General features: G+C 44.2%; 2 protein-coding genes across 3 annotated transcripts in view; both read left to right on the top strand.

Annotated features, from left to right (window-relative positions):
• The window catches only part of prmt3 (protein arginine methyltransferase 3), a 104,936-nt gene extending 96,906 nt beyond the window's left edge, over positions 1-8,030 (top strand). The window contains exon 16 of the mRNA XM_080499901.1: positions 7,776-8,030. Within this exon, the coding sequence (XP_080356027.1) occupies positions 7,776-7,885 (110 nt within the window). The 3' untranslated portion in view covers positions 7,886-8,030. The remainder of the gene's footprint in view (positions 1-7,775) is intronic.
• A 5,550-nt stretch (positions 8,031-13,580) lies between these two features.
• The window catches only part of slc6a5 (solute carrier family 6 member 5), a gene marked incomplete at its 5' end in the record, with an annotated part of 35,889 nt that continues 26,969 nt past the window's right edge, over positions 13,581-22,500 (top strand). The window contains 7 exons of one of the 2 annotated variants that reach the window (XM_080502173.1): positions 13,581-14,063; positions 15,727-15,913; positions 16,368-16,499; positions 16,636-16,809; positions 19,244-19,394; positions 20,339-20,471; positions 22,332-22,466. In XM_080502173.1, coding sequence (XP_080358299.1) covers positions 13,581-14,063; positions 15,727-15,913; positions 16,368-16,499; positions 16,636-16,809; positions 19,244-19,394; positions 20,339-20,471; positions 22,332-22,466 — 1,395 coding nt within the window. Of the gene's footprint in view, positions 14,067-15,726; positions 15,914-16,367; positions 16,500-16,635; positions 16,810-19,243; positions 19,395-20,338; positions 20,472-22,331; positions 22,467-22,500 lie in introns of both variants that reach the window. The other variant, XM_080502174.1, reaches the window with a different exon arrangement.

Genomic DNA, 22,500 nt, shown 5'->3' with positions numbered 1-22,500 from the left:
GGTCGTGTATTATGCAGAATTTCCCTTATGCTGGTTTTCTAAGAGTGACGTGTGTCCCCGTAGTGTGTCCCCGTAGTGTGTCCCCGTAGTGTGTCCCCATAGTGTGTCCCCATAGTGTGTCCCCATAGTGTGTCCCCGTAGTGTGTCCCCGTAGTGTGTCCCCGTACTGTGTCCCCGTAGTGTGTCCCCGTAGTGTGTCCCTGTAGTGTGTCCCCGTAGTGTGTCCCCTGTAGTGTGTCCCCGTAGTGTGTCCCCGTAGTGTGTCCCCCGTAGTGTGTCCCCCGTAGTGTGTCCCCGTACTGTGTCCCCGTAGTGTGTCCCCTGTTGTGTGTCCCCGTAGTGTGTCCCCGTAGTGTGTCCCTGTAGTGTGTCCCCGTAGTGTGTCCCTGTAGTGTGTCCCCGTAGTGTGTCCCCTGTAGTGTGTCCCTGTACTGTGTCCCCGTAGTGTGTCCCCGTACTGTGTCCCCGTACTGTGTCCCCGTAGTGTGTCCCCGTACTGTGTCCCCGTAGTGTGTCCCCGTACTGTGTCCCCGTAGTGTGTCCCCGTAGTGTGTCCCCTGTAGTGTGTCCCCGTAGTGTGTCCCTGTAGTGTGTCCCCGTAGTGTGTCCCCGTAGTGTGTCCCCGTAGTGTGTCCCCTGTAGTGTGTCCCCTGTAGTGTGTCCCCGTACTGTGTCCCCGTAGTGTGTCCCCTGTTGTGTGTCCCCGTAGTGTGTCCCCGTAGTGTGTCCCTGTAGTGTGTCCCCGTAGTGTGTCCCTGTTGTGTGTCCCCGTAGTGTGTCCCCGTAGTGTGTCCCCGTAGTGTGTCCCTGTAGTGTGTCCCCGTAGTGTGTCCCTGTTGTGTGTCCCCGTAGTGTGTCCCCGTAGTGTGTCCCTGTTGTGTGTCCCCGTAGTGTGTCCCCGTAGTGTGTCCCCGTAGTAAAGACAGCCTGTCGTCTCCCTCATGGTTGAATGACAGCGTTGCTACGAGCGATGGCGACAAATCCACTTGAAACATTAGAGCGTGGTTCCGTGAGTGAGCGAAAGGAGGGCGTAGTCACAAACAGCCTGTTCTCAGTAGAGCTCAGCAGAGGGACTTTTAGGCCCCGTCCACATGATATTTCTTGTCGTTATGAAGTCACACATGCCCTCAGGCCTTGAGGGGCGCTGTGACTCGCCAAATACATCAAAAATGCAGAAGCATAAGAACAAAGAAATATAGAAGTTGACTCCTTCTCATAGACTTCTACATCACTCTAAGTTATATAGGTCTATGCTCCTGCTCCTCCTGGCACTTGAGGAATCCAACATTTCCCCTTTTTAAACCAACTTGCATCGGTAGTAGTTCACAATTGTTGTGCTTATTAGGTGACATCCAACCTGAGCCGGTGTTTTACAGTTTTCCCACTCTGTGACTTGTGATTTAAAAGAAAACAACAACAAAATAGGCTTTTTCAGGCTCGTAAAACGACACCCAGCCTGGAGGATTGGCTACAACACAGTGCGTTTAGGGGAAATGGTGTTCTTGTGTCCCCTAAGACTCGCTGAAATTCAGGACCACGGCTGAATTTGTGGAAATACACTTTGATTAGAATGTTGCTGAGTCTCTGTGTGAAATTGTTGATAAACTGAATAATATGAGACCTTTGAGTACGACAGGAGCAAGAGTGAGAATGTCAAAGGAGTGTGGTTGAGATGTCACTTCAGTGTCGTTTGAAGACTCCTGCTTTGGTCTTTGACTCTTAAGCTGTAAAGCAAAAGTTACTTTCAGTCACTGCTGTTGTATGAATGGCCAATTAGCTGAAATGTCCTAGTCTCCTGCTCTTTTTAACGAAACTGAAAAGATTTGTGAAATGCACCAATGGGGCTCATGAACAGCCAGCGGGGACTCCAGCACTCTCACTGTATGGAGCCACAGACGCTGTAAGAGTGTGAGCTGGGAGCTTAAAATGTAAATGGCAACAGTTTAAATGAATCAGTAAGGCGAGCCATGTATATCCAGTGTAATTTCATGGAGAAAGGCCATGTTGAGCTGCGACGGTTGTGCCGGTTGCGCTTAATGACGCTGGCATGGTGATGTATGACACCGCAGTGGAAGCCTGGCTCCATTCCTCAACTCATTTCCACACATGGTTAAGTCTTCCTCCCAGCTTCTCAGTGGCTCCGTGGCGAGTCCGGATCCACTGATTACAGCAGCGCCACGACTGGACAAACGCTGGTTGTTTTGGGGGGGGGGGGGGTTCCATTCTTCTAGACCACCAGCAATTACATTCTCAGAGCAAAAGTTACAAGTTTCTTCTTGTTCTTCCAGCACAGGGGTCGTAAAGGGCAATAATTATGACTTTGGCCTTGGTTGCACGCGTCCGCTGCCTCCCTGAGCGCCAAGCTCACTTTCTATTACAAAAATACCCCTCAAGCACAGTTGAACCCCTTGGATCTGAATACACATCCAGACATTATGAATGAAAGCCTTTATTTGAAACAATTCAAGTGTCAAACTGCTTTAGTACTTGTACTCAGTGGTTTTAACCCGAGGCTTTGTCTGCTCTGAGGGGGTGGAAATTAGATTTTCAAAAGTTAAAAAAAAACGTCATTTCTGGCCAGTGTTGATATTTGTAAGGTTCTTGCTTTTGTAGGTTTACGAGAGTGGGTGTGTTGCCTCGTGTTGATCTTCACTGTAGTGCAACACATCAGAGAGGGCAGCTGCAGCCTTTCTTCAAGACAGACTCACAAATAGTAGCTGAGTAGATGAGACGTGTGTGAGGGACCTGCTGCCACCTTATCGCCCTGCTTGACTGGGCGAGGAGCATATTTTAGTTTATTGTGAGACGTAAGCAATTCCTACACGGTTGAAACATCTTGGTTACTGTGAAAAAGCTCCTGGTCCAGACTGTTTGACTTGTTAGAGTCAGATCACCAAAAACTCTGTTTCAGTAAATTCTACCTTTAATTCTCAAGTTTTTTTCCTAAAGCCAGCTGCTTTTAGCATTTTTCATCCAGTACAGCAGAAACAGAAGTCACTATGAACCACTTCATAACAATCAGGATTTTGTCCATTTTCGGCAATTACCAATGAGTCAATCTGCAGATGGAAAAATATTCGTATTATCATCTGACACATTTACGTAACATCTAGTGTACCATTAATTGATTTACTATCACCACCACCTCTATTGATTTAATAAAACTAGACCTCCAGCAGTTAGGATTTATTTCTTCAGCTCATGTTGAGGAATCCTTCGTGCAGTGACGCGTCACATGGAGCCATATGAGCGCTTCACTCCAGAGGTAGGCCATATTATCAAATATCAATAGAAAATGGTATGATAGAATTCATCTTTAACTTTGATTATGTTTTGTTTTTCCGTTTTGCCACATTTCTAAATCTTCCCAGTCAAGACAGGGAAGATTGTCTTTTTTTTTTTCTTTTTGTCTCATGTCTCATTATCTTCTTAATCCCAGTTAGCACAATGTGCTGACTTAGCGTAACGGAATGAAGTCTACAGGAAACAGGCTTTGCTTGTGAAACTCTTAACAAGAACAGACAAACAAAACCTCTCCTGTTTGTGCTGCAGCCACTGCTCACTCGCTGCACCGCACATTTTAAATACTTTCACTCACCATTTTTGGTCAACTTGCCTGTTGACTATCTCCTGGACAACATTACAGACCCACAAAGTTTCACACACGCTCTTATGTTTACAGTGAATTCTCTTGTTTCTGAAGGCAATTGCCTGGGTTTCAGTGTTGATTTTTATATTATCAAGATCACTCAAAAGCAATGCCATGGTTTCATTTCACAATGATATTTTCCTCCTTGCAGGTCTTGTGTGACGTTACGTGTATCATTTTAATAAAGCTTTTAGTATGCTTTTCAAGCTTTTGGGTGAAGGTAAGAATAAGAAAAATACATCAAATACACTCAACTATTGGCGCTTTTCCGTGACATAGTTCTAGCACGACTCACCTGGACTGGGTTCTGCTCATGTTCCATAACAAAAGAGTGCCGCCTCGGCAGAGTCGGAGCTTTTGCCAGTCGTACCAAAGTCACACCCCCGATAGAATGAGTGTCTCCTGATGCATTCATTACGGTGGAGCTGCACCTCCATGTTGGATATCAGCTTAAATGATTAGGATTACGAAATGTGGATCATTACGATCATGTCTGATTGTCAAAGGTTTGCTTCACTGCCCGGTGTTTCAGTTTAATTGGTTCCCCTGTTAACTTGTGACAACTTCTGCCACCAGCTGTCAGTAGCACTTGATGTTGAAGTATCACAAACAAACAGTACACTACTTTAAGCTGTAATGGAACGGCGTTCGCCAGCCCCAACTGCACATTTTGATCAGGATTTTAACAGATGCTATGACAAGGGACCCACAAAGAAGTTGGTCACCACTTAACATGGAAACCGGTTGATCCGAAACACTGGTGTTATCCATTGGTGGCCATCAGCTCGGAGACCTTCTTCATCTGCCACCAGACAAAAAAATCTCAGCACCTCAGTTTAGTGCGTCCATCTGTTTGTGATCATTGTTGTTGTGGTTGGGTTTTAAAAACGTGTGTAAAAACATGCAGGATTCCCTCCTACATGCTGGGACACAAGCTGCTCTTCATACCCATCTCGTCATGTCAGGGCCAGCCCCAACCCTGGACCACCAGTCGCCTGCCGTCGGGACACGTCACATGTTCGTCTTGGAACCACGGTGGAGTCGGTACTGGGAAAGTACTTGGTGTCAGGTTGTAACATGTACTGGGAAAGTACTTGGTGTCAGGTTGTAACATGTAATGGGAAAGTACTTGGTGTCAGGTTGTAACATGTACTGGGAAAGTACTTGGTGTCAGGTTGTAACATGTACTGGGAAAGTACTTGGTGTCAGGTTGTAACATGTACTGGGAAAGTACTTGGTGTCAGGTTGTAACATGTAATGGGAAAGTACTTGGTGTCAGGTTGTAACATGTACTGGGGAAGTACTTGGTGTCAGGTTGTAACAGGTAATGGGGAAGTACTTGGTGTCAGGTTGTAACAGGTAATGGGGAAGTACTTGGTGTCAGGTTGTAACATGTACTGGGAAAGTACTTGGTGTCAGGTTGTAACAGGTACTGGGAAAGTACTTGGTGTCAGGTTGTAACAGGTAATGGGGAAGTACTTGGTGTCAGGTTGTAACAGGTAATGGGGAAGTACTTGGTGTCAGGTTGTAACAGGTAATGGGGAAGTACTTGGTGTCAGGTTGTAACAGGTAATGGGAAAGTACTTGGTGTCAGGTTGTAACATGTACTGGGAAAGTACTTGGTGTCAGGTTGTAACATGTACTGGGAAAGTACTTGGCGTCAGGTTGTAACAGGTAATGGGGAAGTACTTGGTGTCAGGTTGTAACATGTACTGGGAAAGTACTTGGTGTCAGGTTGTAACAGGTACTGGGAAAGTACTTGGTGTCAGGTTGTAACAGGTAATGGGGAAGTACTTGGTGTCAGGTTGTAACAGGTAATGGGGAAGCCTGGTGGAGCCAAGCGGAGGAGGGACCAGTGGGGCCAGTGGGGCCAGTGGGGCCAGTGGAACCAGTGGGACCAGTGGGACCAGTGGGACCAGTGGGACCAGTGGAACCAGTGGGGCCAGTGGAACCAATGGAACCAGTGGGACCAGTGGGACCAGTGGAACCAGTGGGACCAGTGGAACCAATGGAACCAGTGGGACCAATGGAACCAGTGGGACCAGTGGAACCAATGGAACCAGTGGGACCAATGGAACCAGTGGGACCAGTGGAACCAATGGAACCAGTGGAACCAATGGAACCAGTGGGACCAATGGAACCAGTGGGACCAGTGGGACCAGTGGAACCAGTGGGACCAGTGGAACCAATGGAACCAGTGGGACCAATGGAACCAGTGGGACCAGTGGGACCAGTGGGACCAGTGGAAAGGGCCCAGCCGAGAACTTCACTTCAGAATAAACAGCACAACTATGGATTGTTTCTGCTTTAATGGATTCATTGTTTTGCGTGTGGCTCACCTGTTGGCTTTAGGTTACTCTAACGTTGCTGAGTGTGGTTTAATTAAAACAACTCTCAGTGTTGTAAATGTGGCACACAACAAACAAGTAGATAAAACCCACCTGCTTCTGTTCAAAGACCGACGGCTGCATGGAGCAACAACCATTCATTTAAAACAATATCCACCTTCCTGCCATCGTTTTAGCTCCTACACACTGTATAAATAAAAACGAATGCTCTTTCTCAGCTTGTACAAGAACTATCATGATAATTATTGACTTGTGCCTTTTGCGTAACTTGAGTGGTTTCCTGTTGTGGCAGTGGGGGAAGTGAAGCAGACAAGACGGAAGGATTTTTAGGTTTTTTTTACCAATCTTAAATGTTGTGCAGCTCGGTGTGACGTCATCGCAAATAGTGATTCATTATTCAGTGTTAAATTAGCAGTTTGCTCAATTTCCTCCTCCTCATTCGGAGGAATGACGAACCTTGCAACTGTGAATTCTAAATTCTCCACGACAGTAAAATCACAATCTGAGTTGTTTTTGCTTAAAGCGCATGCTGCAGAATGCCGCCGCTGTCTGTGCCTCTCGACAATGGAGTGACTTACCCAGAGCGCGGCGCTGCCTGCAGAGTCGGTGACAGCGGCGTTGGCATGGCAACGAATAAGACGTGGCGGCAGCCGTGCTGGACGTTTGTGCTGGAGAAAGCGCCACAGTCAGCACTTTTCCCTCGCCGTCCTCCTGTAACCTCCAGCAGCGCGGCTGCAAGGGGATGCTTGTTTTGCCGTTTGGGTAAATATTCATTTACCTCCAGCAGTCAAACGTGAAGTTAATCAGAGTGATTACGCGTCATAATCAGCGGCGTCTTCTCCCGGCCTCCTGATCGCTCGTGCGTCGACACGGAGAAGCACTTCCTTCGAGCTGCCATCTGGAGGGGGGGGGGGGGGGGGGGGGGGTCTGCATCCCTACACAACACACACACATAGTTGCACACAATTTTTGCTTATTAACATACATTAAACCACATTGCCTTTACACACATCATCATTTCTGTAAGCAGCCGTGCGTCTCGGCTCTGCAGAGGCCTGAGCTCGGCGGCGCCGTGCTGCAGGACCTCGGCCACGCCTCCTCCCGTCACCGCTTCTTCATTTCATTTTGTGATCAGCTCTCAGATCACTGAACGAGTAATATGCACATGTGAACTGCAGTTTGACTTGCTTGAAATGATAGGAATAGAAACACTGGCTTTTAAATACAATATTTGAGCAAACGTAGTTAAATCAGTGTCTTAACATTTTTACACACGGACGCTGCTTTCCCTCTAATTCATGTGTTTCTTTGCTGCTATTTTGTTTCCAGTGTTTTTTACCACATTAATTAAAAATGAAACAAATTCGAGACGTTTAATCTGAAGGCTTCTGATTATTTTTACATGCGCGTGGGTGAATAACTGGCAGTTTGCAGAAAGTGGGATTTTCTTTAATCAGCAGACGAGGGTTTAGTCACCGAAATCAAATGTTTACTATTTAAGTGCAGGAATTGAACCTTTCCTGAGCTTGTTGTTTTGGAGGTTCGAGTCAGAAATCCGACTGATGCTGGAAAATGAGCATTTATTTAGCAGATATTACAGTTTTTTACACACGAACTGCTGAAGCTCAGCAGTGAAGAAAGTAAAGTGTGTTCAGGTGGAACGGTGTCCGGTTACACTGCACATCTGGGTTCGACTGATCTGTGATAAGAACACATCTGGAACATGTTGCATGTGAACGATAAGCAGCGTGTTCATGACGTTTCTGTGTTTATTCCAGGGGAGGAGCTCTCTGGAAAGATCACCGTGCGCAAAAACAAGAAGGACCCTCGCTCACTGTTGGTCACCTTTGACCTCCGAGACAGGAAGCAGACTTACAGCCTGCAGTAGTAACATCTGTAACGTCGTACAGCTCTAACATATCACCAACGTTTTCCAAGAACCACAGATCCGCTCAGACGATGTGATCTGAAGCAATTTGTTTTTCAAGTTTTGGACTGATTTTGTTTCATGCAATAAAATCACTTAAATCTCAGATTTCTTCATTGTTAATGTGTTTTATTAAACTATATATCCGGTTTTATTTGACCGCATTTGTGCAACATTGAGATACTTTTGCGCGCCGCGGACTCTGGATGGAAGCAACCCTCATGTTTCAGTGGTTCTCCAGAAGCAGCTCCTCTCAGGCCTGGACGACAGCCGGGACCACCTTTGTTTGTCGTGTCTCACCTGATCCGGCGGTTCAGCTTCCGTCTCATCAGATCAGAGCATATCGTTCCCAGTCCTCCGAGTCCTTCAAGTGTCATTTGATGGAACCCAGGAGTGGCTTCTGTCTAACCAATCTACCATAAAGGCCTGATTGATCGAGTGCTGCTGGGACTTTCGTCCTTGCAGCAACTTATCTGTGGAGGACTTTTACAACTCAAGACTGGCGGCCTCTCGATCTGCCCCTTTATTAGTTTGGTAAGCTGGCCAACTGAAGGTGGACTTCAGCCGTTGGGACTCCTGGGGATGCTTTGAGCTTCAGACATGGTTTTATATACCCTTGATTTAAACTTTATGTCGGAGGTCTGGAGATTCCTGGAATTTATTGCTTGTTTTTTTGTGCCGTCGCCAAAGGTGCAAATTGATTGAAATCTTATTTCTGCTCACATCAGCTGGTTACAGAGTAAATCCACATTTTAGAGACATATTAAGGAAAATTTAAGAAAGTAGCTTAAATGTCCTCTTGCGTAACTTTAGGAAATTTTTAATATTAACATTTAAAAAGAACATGTTTTGTGGTGCCGTAGCTTATTTAATACCAAAGAATGAGCTAAATGGGCATGATATTGTAAAAAAAAAAACATGCAATGCAACCTCAATGTCTGAAAGTTTTCAACTTTAAAACAGCTTTACAGCAGATTAAACCTTAAATCACCTTTTTTAATTCACTTTCACAAACCCACCCTCACTGAGCCATTACCTGCCTTTTACCTGCACCTGCTTCAGCAAAAGAAACACATGTGCTCTTAGCAAATGAGATTTGATGCATTTGCCAACTTTTTCTCCTCGTTGTCCTACTTTGAGCTGCATGAGATCTCAGCGAAGGCCGTCATCCATCTTCCCTGAGTCTACTGGGACAATGCAAAAATGATTTTAAGCTTTAAAAAGGCTGACTGAAGCCTCTTTACATACTTCATTGGGCAGCTCTGCTCACAATTAAAGATTTTTTCCCCTATTCATTTCCCGAATGAGATGATAAATCCTGAACTTGGAGAAAAAGCCAAGAGGAGGAGGAGGAGCTGCCTGTAATGTTGATTTAACAGTCGCATCGTCTGATGTATGACCTCTCCAAACAGGTCAGACGCATACATGAACAATAAAGTCTGTGCAGGGGAACAAAATTAACTTTTACATTTTGCACATTCACTACTGTGAATAGTGACATTTATCCAGCGTCTATACTGCTTCATTCATGTTCATGTTCATGTTCATGTTGCAGAGAAAATCCCAGTTAACTGCAGACGACAGCAAACTCTCCTTCACACTGATGAGATTCAGAGTCACAAGTTCAGTCCTTTTTGGAATCAGAGGAGCCCCAGAAAATGCAAAATCCAAACGTTGAATGTGTGTGTGTGTGTGTGTGTGTGTGTGTGTGTGTGTGTGTGTGTGTGTGTGTGTGTGTGTGTGTGTCATAATTAATTTTAAATCAAGAATCATTTTTGGTTTTACAAATTTCTTTTGTAAAATCTTACAAAGATACCACATCTTTAAAAACCTTCCTTGCTTCATCATTTTAGTGAGGCCCTAAACACGTGTACATTTACAGAAGAGGACTCAAGTTTGAGCCGATTTTTTTTTTACATACAGAAAAATAAGAATTTTTCCTTCAGTTTAATTGTTCAAGTCACAAAAATAGACTTATTATTTCAACTGCACCCAAATGTTGACCAAACAGTGACAGGCCTGATGATGATGATGATGATGATGATGATGATGGTGATGATGATGATGATGATGATGATGGGAGGCCTTCGCGTGACCTGCTCCGCGGAATCACTGCTTTTCAGGCGCGTAAAATAGATGCGGCTCCTTATCACCCAGGCGACAGAGGGAGGGATCAATTAATTACGCGGTTCGTGTAATTAACGAGCAGGAGGAGGCGCGCAGAAGAAAACCCTCCGCGAGGTGCGGAGCCTCCATCAGGATCAAGAGTCGGTGTCTTCCGAGTAAAAAAAAAAAATGTAAAAGAAGAAGACGCCACAAATTGATAACCTTGAGATGAGCTGATTCCTCCTTAAACAGTGTGAAGCCCCCCCCCCCCCCCCCCCCCCCCGTGTAGAACCCTCCGGATCTGAACGCGCTGCGCCTGCGTAAACCTCTGCGGCTCTTATGAATGAAACATCCCAAACTGCACGCGAGACTCAGACCCGCACATGTGTCAGTGTGTGTGGTGTGTGTGTCAGTGTGTGTAGCGTGTGTAGGAGTGTGTGTGTGTGTCAGCCGGGGTGTGTGCGGCAGTCTCCGGGAGAGGGGCAGAAATCAATTACAATTATTCTCTGTTGACAATGTAATTAAACTGAAGGCGGCAGCTAATACACCCGCTTCAGCCTCTTATCTGGAACCACGAAGATTTACAAGCGGGACAGCGCAGCTTGCATAATACGTGCTTGGCCCGGAATGGGGATCTGGCGCCCCGTGCACTGGTACCTGGTCCGAGTCCAGCAGTAGAAAACGGTCCGAAAGCCCTTCAGCTGTCACCAAACCTGGGGGAATTGATACTTTGACCATTTTTATTCATTTAATGTAAAGGATTCATGTGAGCGTTTAAATCAACTATTTAAGGCGAAAATCGGGCAAGACGGAGTCTCTTCTCTGAAAAAAAACAAACCAAAAAGATGTGTGTATTTGTCGATAATCCTAAAATTTGATTTTAATAAATACATTGACTTGCTGCCGATAATAATTACTATTTAAATTGTGGTGTGACCTCCCTACCATAGGCGTAAAAATATATTTTAAATGATGCAAGAATATTATTATTATTATTATCATCATCATCATCATTCTTATTATTATTATTATTATTATTATTATTATTATTATTATTATTATTTCACATTCGCTTTTGCTTGCTAACCTTTGGTTGCTTGCGAACTTCCGTTTCTTACACGGTTGAAAATGTTGGAGTTGTTTCAGTTTTGTGGGTAAATTCTTTTTGCCAAAATGTAAAAGAAAGATGAAACCAGTAGTACCTTTACTCCCCTTCTCGTCTGAGCCTCTGTGTGTTCGATGGAGGCTGTAAGGCAGTGATTTGTTGTGCCTCGTGCAGCTCCAGGCCCTATAAGGCCTCAACACACAGGACGTCATCAGCAACTGAGCCTTTTTGACAAAGCAGAAGTTTAGTTATTGACACTAATAAGTCCCATTGGACTTGCCTGTGCATGATCAGTTTAAAGGCACACTTGGTGAAGACTATAGCGCAATGCAGTGTTTCAGGCTCTCCAGTGGCACCTTTCCCCTCCTCTGCAATCCAGCTGCCAGTGCAGCTCCAGCGGCTCCCGTCCCTCCTGACACGTGATTTTTGCTAATTTTTTAAGCTGCCTTCTCACGTAAGTCTTTAACAAATGAGTAGCTTTATGGAGACCCCCCCCCCCCCCCCCCCCCCCCCCCCAAACAACAATAACAAAAAAAACACCAAGAAAAAACTTGATCAATGATCAATGCTTGTATCGATGACGCACAAAGAGCCTGGAGCGCTTTGCCAGTAAAATCAGCCAAACGGAAATACTATTTATAGTACCATTTTTGGGCACGGTATTTTAATAGCTTTTTTTTTTTTTTACCTGTATAGTTAATTCAAAATGACTTCTATATATCAAAATACATACAAACACACTTTTATCATTTATGTATAGTTAAAACATAAAAAATGTGGAGTTTGCAGGCCCGAATGACTCACATGGGAAACAGATGAGTATTTTTTCTATGAGGAAAAAAAAGACCCTGTTGTATGTACTGTAATTGTAAGTGTACCAGAAAAAGCCCAGCTCAGCACAGTGCAAACATGATGTGGAGCCACGTGCTCCCTGGTGCAGCAGACCCCCAATCATAGTCCAAACCTGGAAATCTTCATCCCCAAACGAGCCCCGCGAGATCCAGAGGGACGCGTGTATGTGCGTAAATAAACGTCCCACACCACAGATACGTGTATTCATCGGCTCGGAAAAGGGGGCGTCTGTCCGGCGCTCACGCGTTCAACGTGCGTAACCTGAACACACACGACTCACGCACGCACTCACGCGCCCACGTCGTCTCAGCTCAGGTTGTCTCTTTAAAAATCCGAATCCAAGGCCAATGATTTATCAAACCCCTATTATCAAGAAAATGTCACGCGAAGGGCACCTTGCTCTGCACTGACGCAAACTCACGCTGTTTCCCACGGAGCTATAGAAGAGCTTTGCACTTGCTGCTTTTGCGCGGATCCGACCAGTCCGCTTCCAGTCCTCTCCTCTCCTCTCCTCTCCTCTCCTCTCCTTTCTCTCATCCTTCTCTCCTCGACGGACTGCAGCTGATTCCAGCCTGCCTGCAAACCTCTGCAAGAAATGGTAAGTGCTTAAAAACACGCTCTCTACTTTTCACTTGCACTTTTGTATTTCTTTTCGAACGTGTTCTTTTCTTCTTTAAAAGTGAACTTGATCCTTGTTAAGCACGTTGGCACGTCGGGCGACTGTCCGTGGTGCTGAAATGCAGCTGCTTCACTATTTCTGAAACTTTTTCTGCTGTATTCTTATTATCATACTGGATTTTGCTACTTTCACTCACTTCGGCCAGCCTTTTACAAAAGTTTATCCTGGAGCCAAGTGTAATATTTTTGTTACTATTTTTCCTGCTAAATTAAACAGACGCCAGGTGGTTATTTCTCCACACTAATTAAGCAAAAAATAGGCATTAATCATTCAACTTTTTTTTTTTTTTTTTTTTTTTTTACGTTGGGAGGGTTTTCCGGTTGCTTTCCTGTCCAACCTCTCCAAACTCAAAGTTACATTTCAGGGAGTGATTTGTAATCCCGCCGCCCCGGGTCCGCGCTCTGCCGTGGCGCCGGGGATCTGGCGCGCCTGCGGGGGAAGCGGAGCTCCGAGACCCGCAGCAGCTTGTCTATTGCCCATAAAAAATCAGTGGATGTGCGTGGCTGAATGACATGAGGGGGGAAATGGGGCGTAAAATTAAAGAATCTTGCAGAAAGCGACAACTGGAGAAGCAAAGCAACCCCCCTCCTCTCACACACACAAATGCGCTGATCAAACGCACACACACACACACACACACACACACACACACACACACACACACACACACACACACGCACACACACACACACACACACACACACACACACACACACACACACACACACACACACACACACACACACACACACACACACACACACACACACCCGGGAGACAGTGAGATGAAAGTATAGAGCGACCAGAGAGAATATTCCGCAGAAAAAGAAGCAGAACTCGGGTTGATTGTGTTCCGGCAGACGCGGGCTGCAGAGCCGCGCGCCCCCATGTCGTGTCGCTGATCTGTCACTCCAATGTTCCAGGATTTCTCTGACCAGAGAGACATGGCCAAACCGCCGGCGTGCGCTGCAACCGGTTTCATCCCGGGGCAGCAGCTCGATGGAGCCGCGGGACTTACAACAAACAAACCGGACAACACGGCCGTGTGCCCGCCGGCCGCCCCTCACCACCACCCGGCGCCTCAGCCGCCACCTCCCAGCAAGGAGAGCAAAACTTTTTGTCCCACGGAGAATAAACCGGGAGAACCGGACGCCAGTAAAGCGTATGGGACGTTCAATAAGAGCAGCGCGCCGCCGGTCCCCGGGTCCGCGGCGGTGAACTCGGCCTTCAGGAAGGATTCCGTAGGTTCGGCCCGCGGGGGGGCGGCCCAGTACGGAGACCCGCTCCGGGCCACCGCTGAGCAGAACAACAGCACCGCGGGCAACTGGACGGCTATGAGCCAGACCACCATCATACTGGGGACAGATGGGAACACGTCTGTTCAGCCCGGGACGGCGGGGGTAAGTATGCGTAATGAAGCGTTTCCTTTCACTGGGGGGGAGGGGGGGGGGGCGAGAGGCGTTTGTTGGGCGCTGGTGTGGTTTGAGGTGCAGCTGATCAGAAAAGCGTCTGGATTAACCTGCGGGTGCAAACAGAGGCGACGCAAAGCTGCACTAGACGTGCTGTCATGACATCCTTGAAGAAAATGTGGTTTTCTCGTGGCTTTGTTGCCACGTCGGTGCGTTAAAGTGCGTTTTTATCCTGTTCAAACCACGTCTGGCGAATATTGTGTCTGACATTCTGATCTTTATAAGAGAAGTAATCAGGCAGCTCCTTTTTAAGATGTCGTAAAGAAACTGATGGACTGGAGATGCCAGTAGAGTGATCGAGGCTGCCTTCCCAACATCCCTGCATTCGTTTCATGAGAAGTTGTGTGGATAGTCAAATGAATGTGGCCATAAAATATGCAACAAAAGCTGCTTTTCAAGCCATGTTTTTGAGGGAACCGTCATCTGTTATTTGTTGCTCTGCTTTGCGCAGCGCCGAGTTCAGCCTCCATCCCTCTGCAGCAGTCTGATCCAGCAGGGAAACTTTCAAAACCGCTTATGTCAGCTAAAAATCAGCCAAAACTTAAATGCTATTTATGAATCACGGTCTGTAATTATAGCTGTAAGCATTTTCCCCTTAATTATGTGTTCGTAATACTACTCTCCCTACACATGTCTTTGCTTACAGCCGCAGTTGTAAGGCGGCTAAAGGGAGAGTAACGGGGATAGAATCTACTCTCGCGGTGTTTTGGGTTCCCCGCTCCTTCAGCGGCAGCAGCACTTGGTATCGTCCACTCGCCAGGTGTTACCCGCTGATAGACGCCACTGTATTACATGAGACTGCGGATTGTTTCCAATCACCGTGAGGGCTCCCCCAGAGCCCCAGAGCCCCCAGAGCCCCCCCCCCCCCCCCCCCCCGACACACTCTCACGTACCACGTACACATTCCCACACGTTGGGCTTTTAGAAATCTGAATATTAAAGCAGTCACTCTCTCTCTCTCTCTCTCTCTCTCTCTCTCTCTCTCTCTCTCTCTCTCTCTCTCTCTCCCTCCCTTTAATGGATGTGCTCACTCAGACCCTGCTGTGCTGTTTTAATTACGCATTTTGGTTCCAGTGCTGTTTAGTGGGTCCGTTGGCAGATTTCTATGATCTTTGCGTGGACAATTTATTGCGTCATTTCACAGTTTTGTTTGGGAAATAATGAGCCCGTGTGCAGCCTGACAACGAGCTTCATATACACGCGCGTCAGTGGGAAGCTGGTGTTGAATTTTGGAAAGTGAAGAAAACTCTAAGACCATTCTACTCAGGATAATTAAAAATAAAGGGTAACGACAGCTCAAAAAGCCTTAAAACATTATATTTTATAGCATGACATTTTATAGCATACACGGCAAAAAGCCCAGAGTTGAATTATCTGTGCTGTGGATAGCGTTTGTATTTTTTAAATATATCAAAATGTTTTAATGTCATCACAATAGATCTGATCTCTGGCGAACTTAAAAAGTAATTAAAGTGAATTAAAAATGTAATTAAATGTACTTTTTATGGCAATTCCATTAGCACTTTTCTGTAATTTAGGCCCAGATGGAGTAAATATTTCAAACACGTGTTTGCTAAGCGGGGGATTTCAGTTTGGAGCATGGATGGATGTTTCTTTCCTCCCTCTTCAGGTTGATGATGAGGACGATGGAGGAGATGAGAATAAGGCCAGAGGAAATTGGTCCAACAAGCTGGATTTTATTCTGTCCATGGTTGGCTATGCGGTGGGTCTGGGAAACGTGTGGAGGTTTCCTTATCTCGCCTTTCAAAACGGCGGAGGTAAGATTTCTGGGGCACTGGATGTGATTGCTCACGCAGAGAAAAACAAAAGATCAGTCCTGTAGATCGAAATTATTATCAGGGATTGAGCTCTGCATTCAAAACGTATTGTTATATTACCTTTATACTGAAAATTTAAATAAACTACAGCTGATGCAACAAAATAATATAAAATACCATATTGAAATATAAGTTACAGGCATGAGCTTAACATGCGTAAAAGCAAATTAACGAAAAGTTACAACAAATGTGTATTAATGAGACTATTCTACACATTATTATTATTATGATTATGATTATTATCGTTATTTTTATTATTATTATCGTCGTTGTTGTTATAATTATTATTATCGTCGTCGTCGTTGTTGTTGTTGTTGGAATCCGTTCCTTTTTAAATATTAGTGGCTAAATTAAATTGCGTTATGTATCACGTGTTTTCCCGTTTCTTCTGCAGGAGCATTTCTGATCCCCTACCTGACGATGTTGGGCATTGCTGGGATCCCAATCTTTTTGCTGGAGGTGTCTCTGGGTCAGTTTGCCAGCCAGGGGCCTGTCTCTGTATGGAAGTGCATCCCTGCGCTGCAAGGTAAACTGGCACGACGGAACCAACCAGAGAAAAAAAAAAAAATACAAAAATAAAACACTAACATCTCTTGATTACGAGTTCTCCTATTTTCCCCTTAAGAGTAATTTATATATTTCGTCTCATTTATTTATTTTAGGTTGCGGGATTGCCATGTTGATAATATCTGTCTTGATAGCCGTATACTATAATATTATAATGTGCTGGACACTGTACTACCTGTTCGCTTCGTTGAAGGGCTCACTGCCATGGGCTCACTGTAGGAATGAGTGGAACACGGTGGAATGTAAGGACAAAGACATGCTGCTGTTAGGTAAGACACACACACACACACACACACACACACACACACCTCTCTCTCTCTCTCTCTCTCCCTCTCTTCACAATGCGCAATGCGTCATGACTCCCCAGCTGAAGTGTCCTGCAGTATAATGAATCCTGACCTGTGATCTCTGCGGTGTTTTCACCCTAAAAAAAACAACACTTTGAATGAAGAACAAACCATTTATATACTTGATGAGTTTCTAATGGTCAATAAGGCCAATAAGGCCTCCGTGTGACAGATGACCCCATAAAAAGCACGTATTTCTATACATTTTCCACGCCTTGTCTTGGGGATAGGATTAAATCAAAGCAGATATTTTGCCCTTTCAATCTGCCGCAGCCTTTAAAAGCTGTGATTCTTTCACAAAAAACCTGGGTGAAATCGTGAGAAATTGTGAAAGCAGGAGCGGGGAGGCGCTTGACGTCGATGTGCGTCAAATAAATATTGAAATCTGGTCAATTTAGCGGGATTTTTTGCATTTTGAGATTCTGTGAAATCAGCACAAAAACTGCTTGCTTGACAAATTTACTGTACACGAGGTGCTGGTGCAGTGCTGCAGTGAGCCCGAGACTGACCCCTGCTGGCTGCACCGGGAACCACAGCTCCCCGTCCTCTCTCTCTCTCTCTCTCTCTCTCTCTCTCTCGCGCTCCCTCTCTCTCTCGCTCTCTCCAAATTATTCCTCCAGCAATATTTTTCACATGTCATATTAAATAGTATTTTACACACGCGACGCTGCAAACCTTCAAACACCTTTTCAACATAGCCCAGGAGCTTTAAATATCTTGCAAAGTTGTCGTTTTTATATTTCCATTTTGATTTAAACTGCAATAACGTTGCATAATGATTCTTTTAAGGTAACGTTTAAGATTCAGAATTACTTTTTGCCATTCAGTGTTATATTAAAGAATCACAAAAAGGATGAAACAGAGATCTTACTGTACACATCTCTTTTCCTCTCTACACTGTGTGGAGCGCAATCCTGCCAATTTACTCTATTTTAGAGGATTTTTCTTTTTACTGGATTGTTTTATTTTTTATTTTTATTTTTACATATTCTATTTTTTGTGCTCTTTATTGCTCTTGTTTAGTTATTTACATATGTTTGCATATTTTAATTCCTTAATTGTATAAGTTCTGCACCTTTTACCTTGAGCTGTTGGAAGTTTGTGTTTCCCCCCCGGGGAGGAATGAAGCTCTCTACTCTACTCTTATATCATATCAGGTCAAATTTAAAAGATTTAAATGTAAATACAAAAGATGACCAGGATGCATTTTGGGCTGTCTTATATTTATGTGTTTGTAGAAATTTCGAATCAATCGATTGTGAAATTGTTGTAGATGCATCTGTCATTTGATGTCTTATTTTTATTAAAATAACAAAAAACAACAGGATGTCATTCTAAAAAGCTGAAAACACACTGCGTCTATACGGTTCTGATCAAAACACTGACATTGAGTCAGATATTTCTACCTTTCCATTAGAAAGCATCAAAAATGAGACGTAAATAAAATGAAACTATCGCTGCATCTCAAGAGGAAGCTCGTTGTTCACTTCACCCTCAGTGTGAAAGTCTCTCTCTCTCTCTCTCTCTCTCTCTCTCTCTCTCTGTCTGTCTGTCTGTCTGTCTGTCCGTCTCTCGCTCTTTCTGCCTCTCTCTCTCTCTCTCTCTCTCTCTCTCTCTGTCTGTCTGTCGCTCGCTCTTTCTGCCCCTCTCTCGCTCTCTCTCTCTCTCTTTCTCTCTCTCTCTCTCTCTCTCTCTCTCTCTCTCTGTCTGTCTCTCACTCTCTCTGTCTCTCACTTTCTCTCTCTCTCTCTCTAACTCTCTCTCTCTCTCTCTCTAACTCTCTCTCTCTCTCTCTAACTCTCTCTCTCTCTCTCTCTCTCTCTCTAACCCTCTCTCTCTCTGTCTGTCTGTCTCTCGCTCTCTCTGTCTCTCTCTCTCTGTCTTTCTCTCTTTTTGTCTCTCTCTCTCTCTCTCTCTTTCTCTCTCTCTCACTCTCTCTGTCTCTCTCTGTCTCTCTCTCTCTCTCCCCCCTCTCTCTCTCCCCCCTCTCTCTCTCTCTCTGTCTCTCTCTCTGTCTGTCTCTCACTCTCTCTGTCTCTCACTTTCTCTCTCTCTCTCTCTCTAACTCTCTCTCTCTCTCTCTCTCTCTCTAACTCTCTCTCTCTCTCTCTAACTCTCTCTCTCTAACCCTCTCTCTCTCTGTCTGTCTCTCCCTCTCTCTCCCTCTCTCTCTCTCTCCCCCCCTCTCTGCCCCCCCTCCCGCTCCCTCTCTCTCCCTCTCTCTCCCTCTCTCTGTCTCTCTCCCCCCCTCTCTCTCCCCCCCTCCCTCCCTCCCCCCCCCCTCTCCCCCCCTCCCCCCCCCCTCTCCTCCTCTCTGTCCCCCTGGTTGACCAGTGCTGGTTTGTGATCTGAACAGACTCTTGCGTCCTGCGGGACAGAAACATGACGTCAGTGAAGAACTCGTCGTTCTGTCTGTCTGCCAACACGCTGGGAAACCTGAGCAGGCTGCTGAACATGAGTGTGGACGGCAACAAGACGGACGTCAGCCCCAGTGAGGAGTACTTCAAGTGAGTGGACGTGAGGAAGAACACTTCAGGGACACGTTGACAGATCTGAAGTCCATTTGACTGTCCAGACACATTCAGTCCAGTGTCTTCAAAATGTATTAAAATACTTTTAAGAATGCTCAAATCTTAAAATGCAAAGGTTTGAACAAAAGTAAGATTTTATGAAGAAGTAATTATTTTAACACAACAGTGTGATTTTTTGTCAAAGCTTTGAATTAGAAACACACAAAAATACTGCCGTAATTGAATGCCATAGAAAAATATAGAAAAACAGTATAGGATTGTTTTCTTCAATAAAAAGTGAAATAACTTGATTTAGTTAGACAGAAATATACATTTGAGCTGATCTTGGGGAAACGCTGCGCGACGCCTGTGCCTTGTCTTGGCCTGACGGGTGTTTGTGGCCTTTTGATCGAAGCAGATCGATGAGAAATAATCAATCACAGAACAAATATCCTACAGAATGAACGCTTCACGTGTGCATCTTTGCTTTTGTTGTCAATTTGTCTGTTTTATTATTTTAGGTTTTGATCATTGTCCCGCAAAGTTCATGGGCTCAGATGTTGAAAAATGTAAGATTAATGCAGAATGTTAAGTTTTTACTGAGACTTGAACTTCAATTTATCCAACGTGAAGCTTATTTTATGGATTGTTGTGTTCAAGGAACTCAAGTTCAGTCAGATTAATTCAGAGTAGCTTATGAAAACTGCTTTCTAATAAGAAATATGTCTTGATATTCTTCAAGGAGAATTCTTGTTTAGGGCAGAAGATGAATAAATGTTCGAATTGAGACGATTCATATCAGAAATCGTGTCAATTCAACAGCTGCATGTTCTCTGGAGATGAAATGAGACGAGTGTGACTCAGTAACAAACTCCAATGAATGAAAATGGTGCCGTACACGTGTTTCCAGGCTGTGTTTGACGGTTTGAATCCCCCGGCAGGTACAACGTCTTGCACATTTCCAAAGGAATTGAGTATCCAGGAGACGTGCGCTGGCCTCTGGCCGGCTGCCTCTTCCTGGCCTGGCTCATCGTCTACGCCTCTCTGGCCAAGGGAATCAAATCATCAGGAAAGGTAACAGACAAGAAGAACAACTTTATTAATTCCCTCTGTCCGTTTGTCTGTTCCTCAAACCTCCTTGTCATTATTGGAGGAAACATTGAACACTTGATCATGTATTTGGGGAAACCTTCAGTTTTCCCAATAAAATGGGTTCAGACCTCTCTGCCTTTATGTCAGTCACCAAAAAACGCAACGCACGTTGCTTCTAGCGCCCCCTAGTGGTGAAATATGCCACATACAAGAGGCGAGGCTGCCTGGCAGCCAGCAAGGCAATACGAGTTTCCTCGCACTGAACAATGTCCTTATGTTGTCTCAGGGCTTCAAATAGTGTGTAAAAACACATATTCCCACTTATATAAATAAATGAATATTCTTCTGTTTAAATCTAAAGGTTTTTTCGACATAAAATACTTATAAAATACTCTTCACTGACAACAATACAAATATCTGCAACATCGTCTCACCCCTCAAAACTGACATCAGATTTAAAGACATTCAGATCTGAGGACGTGAGATAAAATAAAAATGAACGGTTACACGTCTAAAATTGTTGTTTCTATGACAGCCATTTCTTTAAAACGCCAGTGTTATTTTCCATTGGTGTAGATAATGTGTATAATTAATGTTTTTCCTCAAAATAGCTATTAGGGTAATCAACCTTAATCAGCGGTGCCCCTTTTGCATTTCTTTCAGCACCCTCTGCACATAATTTATGATTTTAACTTGAAAATGTGGATTTAAAATGGTCACATCTTGTCTGATCAGTTGCACTGTGCAGTGACTGTATGTTCATTTATTAATGATTCACAGAAAAGGTTAAGAAACCTGCAGGGAAAAAATACAGTAATCAGAGAAATCATGCAGTTTTGTTCAAATGACACATTATAATTCCACTAAATCCAACAGGAATGTAATAACAGTGTTATAAAGTCAATAACAGGCCAATATTGTTATAAGACATGTGATCCATTATTGTAAGAACATTTTGCCCATCATTTTACAAGTCAATACATGATTGAAGTAGCATTAAAATAATTTCAAATCTAATGACTGCAGCCAATAATAAAACAATGCTTAAATAAAGTGTATTTCTTGATAATACAAGATGTATTTGCAGGCAGTGTACAGTGGAAGGAATAGTCCTCAGATCCATTAATGGCACATACTCTGGAAGTCCCCCTCAATCATGCTTGGAAAAAATTACTATTTGATTACATTAATTACATTAATGACAATTTATTATGTCAGAAGGGAACCGATTATTATATTGTTGTTTTCTACATCTGATTTTCAATTAATCTGGTTTAAATAAAACAAACAAAAAGCATTTTCAGCATTAAAACATGAAATGACAGTATCAGTGATATTTCTTGTGAATGAAGGCACATGTTTATTTTAAAGCACAATTAGGTCTAAAAAAATAAAATAAAAAATCTTGACATATCGTGTAATAATACCCGAGGGTTAAATTTAAAACGATTCCATGCATGGATAAAGGAGAATCATTGGCTCGTGCTGCCCTCTGCAGGCCGTACGGGGGAAACGCAACTCCTCAGAAAGACGAGCAAAGTTGTTGCACCAATAAAATGAGTTTGCTTCAGAAATGTGTCTTATTAACAGATAATCGTTTTTTCAAAGCACGTAATTATGCCTAAGTACTGTTTTTTTTTAATTGTAAGTGTTTTGGAATTTTCATTTAAGAAAAAAACCCCATTAAATAGAAATGAAAATCCCTGTATAAAAGGTGAAATCACGTTGAAAACAGGTTTTCTTATTAACACTGAATAACTTTTCTTATTTCTATCTAAATCCCTGCTTCTATTAAGCCTCCCACTTCACGTCCTACATGCTGTCTTGGATTTGTCTCCCCAGGTGGTATATTTCACAGCCACGTTTCCCTACGTGGTTCTGGTCATCCTGCTGATCAGAGGCGTGACTCTCCCAGGTGCTGGAGACGGGATCCTTTACTTTATCACACCAAAATGGGAAAAACTCAATGATGCGAAGGTACACAAGTAAAGTGCCGTAGGAATCCACTCTC

This window comes from Blennius ocellaris (assembly GCF_963422515.1).
Source record: "Blennius ocellaris genome assembly, chromosome: 1".
NCBI lineage: Eukaryota > Metazoa > Chordata > Actinopteri > Blenniiformes > Blenniidae > Blennius > Blennius ocellaris.
Note: the sequence above shows the minus strand (reverse complement) of the source record. Positions and strands in the feature narration are given on the sequence as shown.